We start from the raw sequence: 5,338 nt of genomic DNA, 5'->3' as shown, positions 1-5,338 counted from the left end.
TTTGCTGTTTTATTTTGTTTTAATTTTACTTTCTATTGATCTGTTGAGACAATTGATACTTTGGCAGCGGACTGGCAGAAGCAACGGAGTCAAAGAGAATTCTTCACAGTATTTACTTACAGCTTTTATATGTGTCTTACGGATTTTAACTTTGGTGCAAAAGTAAGTCAAGATATTATTGAAAAAAAAACTGAATTTGTTGACCTCTGGAAAAAGACCTTTGACAGGGTCGTTCGTTTTGTAATCTAGTGGTTGCTAAAACTGGGGTCAGACAGCTGGCTTATGAGTGCCATTCAAGTCATGTACAAAGGTGCACACTTTGATTAATGCTGAGGAAAACGATGTGCAGCGGATGCATCTCAAGTAAACCCAACAAGTGGCAGGTTATCTCCGTTATCTTAAATTAATTACTATAAATATTTATTGGTTGTTGAACTATTTTAGACTATCACCACATATATCTCATTTGTTTCACAGATAATCCGTCAGCTATTTAACACCAAGATAGATTACTTCTTCAATAATACACTTTAGTTTCTGTCTTAGATGCATCATGGAAATGCATATCACTTCTTTCTTTTCTTCTGATTGTTAGACTGTTCGACACATTTCTTAACACTGGATACATTTCTTTGGCACTAAATACTTGTCTTTAGTTACGGAGATCCCAATCATTCGCCAGCCATTTTAGAGAGTAAAATGTGCATTTTCATTGTGGCAATGTTTTGCTAAAATTGCCGTCTCTTTTCAGATATCATCAGAAAAAGGTAATTAAAATTCATTAAAATGTCATCTATCTGACTTTCAATGAGATCAAATTGTTGGTGCTCATATGGTAGGCACTAGCGTAACAGAAATAACCGAAATGTTTGGTGTATCAAGAAGTACTGTCTCGAAAGTAATGACAGCCTTTGAGAAAGAAGGAAAAACCTCGTTGAAACAAAACTTCAGAAGAAAACCAAAACTTTCAGATAGGGACCGTCGGACTCTTAAGCAAATTCTAAGAAAGGATCACAAAAGTACAGCTCCCAAAATTTCTGCAGAGCTTAATGACCACCTTGAGAACCCAGTTTCCACAAAAACTGTTCGCTGGGAGCTGCACAAAGCTGGATTTCACAGGACTGCAATCAGAAAACCACTACTTTCAAAAACAAATGTTGCAAAGCATTTAGAATAGAGTAAAAACCTACAGAATTAGTCCCTAGAGTAGTAGAAGAATGTTATTTTCTCAGTCAAGTCATCCTTTACCATATTTCCGACCACCGGCCGAGTATACATGTAGAGACAGTCAAAAGAAGCATTTGACCCAGACTGCTTTCTTCCAACTGTTAAACATGGAGGAGGATCTGTAATGATCTGGTGGGGGCTATATCTTGGAAATCCACCGGCCCAGTGGTTTCCCTTCATGGCAGAATTAATAATCAAGACTATTGAAGCATTTTACTTGATCAAATTCATCCTATGGTTGTGGAACTGTTTCCGGAGGGTAACACAATCTTTCTGGATGATAATGCACCAATTCACACAGCTAAAGTTGTTACTGAATGGCACAAGGAACATTCAAGTGAAGCAGAACATCTTATCTGGCCACCGCAGTCCCCAAATCCCAATATTATTGAACATTTATGGTGCATTTTAGAAAAACAAGTAACGAGTCGATATCCCCCACTATCATCACTACAAGAACTGGAGACTCTTTTAGCTGAAGAAGGGACAAGAATTCCTTTGGAAACAATTCAAACTTTGTACGAGTTCACTCCTCGTAGAATTCAGGCTGTAATTACTTCCAAAGGCGGTCCTGTCCCATATTAAAATAAATTTATTTGAAATTTTAAGGTGTATATAGACTGGTAGGGTTGAGCGTGAGTGATGGATAGTTAAAACTGCGATGGTAAAAGAAACAACAATGATTTGAAGGTGGAATGGTGGCTGGTAGCACAAAAGGCTAAATAGATGGTTGTATCAGACCATAATGGGTCCGATGCAGCCCGTCATTACACTGGCATCATGATGTGAGGACATGCTAAAGGCAATGATTGCTGGTAAGAGAGAGAGTGCAAATGGTGCGAAACTGGTACTTATTTAATCGACCCCGAAAGGATGAAAGGCAAAGTCGACCTCGGCAGAATTTGAACTGAGAACGTAACTGCAGACGAAATACCTATTTCTTTACTGCCCACAGAGAGGACAAGCAAGAACAGACAAACGGATTAAGTCGATTATATCGACCCCAATGTGGTATTTCGTCTGCCGTTACGTTCTAAGTTCAAATTCCGCCGAGGTCGACTTTGCCTTTCATCCTTTCGGGGTCGATAAATTAAGTACCAGTTATGCACTGGGGTCGATGTAATCGACTTAATCCATTTGTCTGTCCTTGTTTGTCCTCTCTGTGTTAAGCCCCTTGTGAGTAGTAAAGAAATAGGTATTTCGTCTGTCTTTACGTTCTGAGTTCAGATTCCACCGAGGTCAACTTTGCTTCTCATCCTTTCGGGGTTGATAAATTAAGTACCAGTTCTGTACTTGGGTTGATCTAATTGACTGGCTCCCACCCCTGAAATTTCAGGCCTTGTGCCTAGAGTACAAAAGAATATCTACATCTCGCAGGGATAGTTGTATGAGGGGGAGGGGCAAATGTATGTTTAACCATGTGTCTAACCTGGTGAAGTAAGCGTCCTCGAACTTGATAATGGAAATATATTGAGATACTCTTTTATTTGTTTCAATCATTTGACTGCGGCCATGCTGGAGCACCGCCTTTAATCAAGCAACTCGACCCCGGGACTTGTTCTTTTGTAAGCCCAGTACTTATTCTATCGGTCTCTTTTGCCGAACAGCTAAGTAACGGGCACATAAACACACTGGCATCGGTTGTCAAGCAATGCTAGGGGGACAAACACAGACACACAAACACACACACGCATATATATATATATATATATACATATATACGACAGGCTTCTTTCAGTTTCTGTCTACCAAATCCACTCACAAGGCTTTGGTCGGTCCGAAGCTATAGTAGAAGACACTTGCCCAAGGTGCCACGCATTGGGACTGAACCCGGAACCATGTGGTTGGTTAGCAAGCTACTTACCACACAGCCACTCCTACACATATACATCTTGTATACATCTCGTAAATATCTCTGACCTTGATTTTCAAAGGTCGGTACCATTTTCACCATTCAACTACCCTTGCTAGATGTACATTTTGACATTCTTTATGACACATATTCACAAGATAAAACGCATTATATATTCAACATCAACAATATTCTGACTGAGTAGGCTGGCCTTTTAGCATACTCAACTTTTAATTTAAAGAGATATAGCCTAGCTTCTAGGAATACAATTACCATCCTTTCTCTTAGAACGCTTCTTCATATATTTTCCAAGAAAGTAGTCATGTCATATGAATTTGAATGATTGTCGGATCGTGCATGGTGCAACTTATGTGCGTTTGTATTATTGCCCTTTCTGAGCAGGAATCTCGAAGTCTCTCACATATAACTCTAGAACTGTCTGTCAATGTATCATCATCATCATTGTTCGACCGTGGTCGAGACAATGGAATTTACCATGCTACGCCAGACTTCATGGTCCATCATGGCATTACGGAGGTCCTGTTGCTGGATGCCTGTATCCCTGGAGATTACATCAGGGTAGGAGAGTGTGCGCCCTCTGGCATTGCGAGTAGATGGCTTCCAGAGGAGGAGAGTAGAAATTACCTCTTTTTCAGCTCTACAACAATGTCCAGCAAACTGGACTCTCCTACCTTTCACAAGAGATGACACAGGTGGTAGTTTCCCATATATTTGCATTTTGGTTGGATGGCGCTTCCACGAGAGATTTTGAGCTCTCATAAGGAGGCGAGTGTAGGTTCCATCCAACCGCCTCTCAATGTATAGTATAAGGAGAATTTTTTTTTAAAAGCGTAAAGAAAAAAACATTAAATGCAGTTGAGGTTATAATCTGATGCTTTCCATCTTTTATTTGACCGTATACTGGTTTTAACATATTTTATTCCTGAGCACAGGTAAGTGGTTTATTCAGCATCTTTTTATTGTGCTCTTGTTATCATTCGTTTTCAAATCGATGATAACTGAAGTTGCCGCTATCTTCATCATCTGTGTATTTACTGTTTCCTTTCTGAGTGTGACTTAATATCGCCTGGAGAAAAGAAGAAGAAAAAGAAGACGGTATGAGTCAGGAGGGAAATGATTTTGGCTGTGCGTATGCTCAATGTGGAAAGGGATGTGTTTCTATTTTGTGGGAAGAGGGCTGAATCCGTGTCAAGAGGAAGTGAAAGGTTTCCTGACTTGTGGTATGAAGACAGGAAATTACATCATCATCATCGGCAGCATCATCGTTTAACGTCCGCTTTCCATGCTGGCATGGGTTGGACGATTTTGACTGAGGGCTGGCAAACCAGATGGCTGCACCAGGCTCCAATCTTGATCTGGCAGAGTTTCTACAGCTGGATGCCCTTCCTAATGCCAACCACTCCAAGAGTGTAGTGGGTGTTTTTTACGTGCCACCAGCACCAGGGCCAGTCAGGCGGTACTGGCAATGACCTCGCTCGAATCTTTTTACAATGGAATATATAAACAAAAATATTCAAAATGGTGATACTCAGGTATACTCAACAATATCATTCATTCCCTATTCCTTGAAGGAACATGGCTTGATCTGGTTGACTGGTTAATGACCAACAGGTCGGATGGAACTAGGACGACGTTGTTGTTCTCAAAGAGGTTTTATTGTAACACTTTATCTTGTCGGCTATTGTAACACTAACTTTTTACTGCCAAGTAAAAGCAACCAAAGTCCTCTTTCTTACCTAATGTCTTACCCCGTCCCTACTAACTCCAGTTTACCCTGTGATTATGTCAGCTGTCTTACTTACCTACCACCCCCTTCCCCATCTGGCATGTCCTACCTGGGTATATAAAACTGGTTGCGGCTTGTCTCTAACTTGTATTTTATTCATTGATTGCCTGACTACTCATCTGCTCCATGTTTGCCTTATAAACCGTACCTGCTGGTTACATCTGTAATGTGATGTCATGTGCTGCTGAATACTGAAACATGTAAGAATTGGAATGAATTGGTATCAACTTAGGCCCATGTTCTTTTCTCTTATTATACACATTTATCTTTTATTTTTCTCTCACTTGTTTCAGTCATTAGACCACGGCCATATTGGGGCAACGCCTTGGAGAACTTTACTCGAAAAAGTTGACTCCAGTACTTTTTTTTAAAACCTTATACTTATTCTATCGATCTGTTTTACCAAACCACAAAGTTAGGGGGGGGCGCAAGCGGTGGTGGTGGACAAACGT

General features: G+C 40.4%; 1 protein-coding gene across 1 annotated transcript in view; it reads right to left on the bottom strand.

Moving 5' to 3' along the window:
• Positions 1–3,950: 3,950 nt before the first annotated feature.
• Positions 3,951–5,338, bottom strand: part of LOC115227194 (synaptic vesicular amine transporter-like) — a 94,132-nt gene continuing 92,744 nt past the window's right edge. Inside the window, 1 exon segment of the mRNA XM_036500651.1 lies at positions 3,951–4,166. Within this exon segment, the coding sequence (XP_036356544.1) occupies positions 4,074–4,166 (93 nt within the window). The 3' untranslated portion in view covers positions 3,951–4,073.

The sequence above is a fragment of the Octopus sinensis genome, linkage group LG2 (genome assembly GCF_006345805.1).
Source record: "Octopus sinensis linkage group LG2, ASM634580v1, whole genome shotgun sequence".
NCBI classification, from domain to species: Eukaryota; Metazoa; Mollusca; class Cephalopoda; order Octopoda; family Octopodidae; genus Octopus; species Octopus sinensis.
The sequence above is the reverse complement of the archived record's forward strand: the minus strand, read 5'-3'. Positions and strand labels throughout refer to the sequence as shown.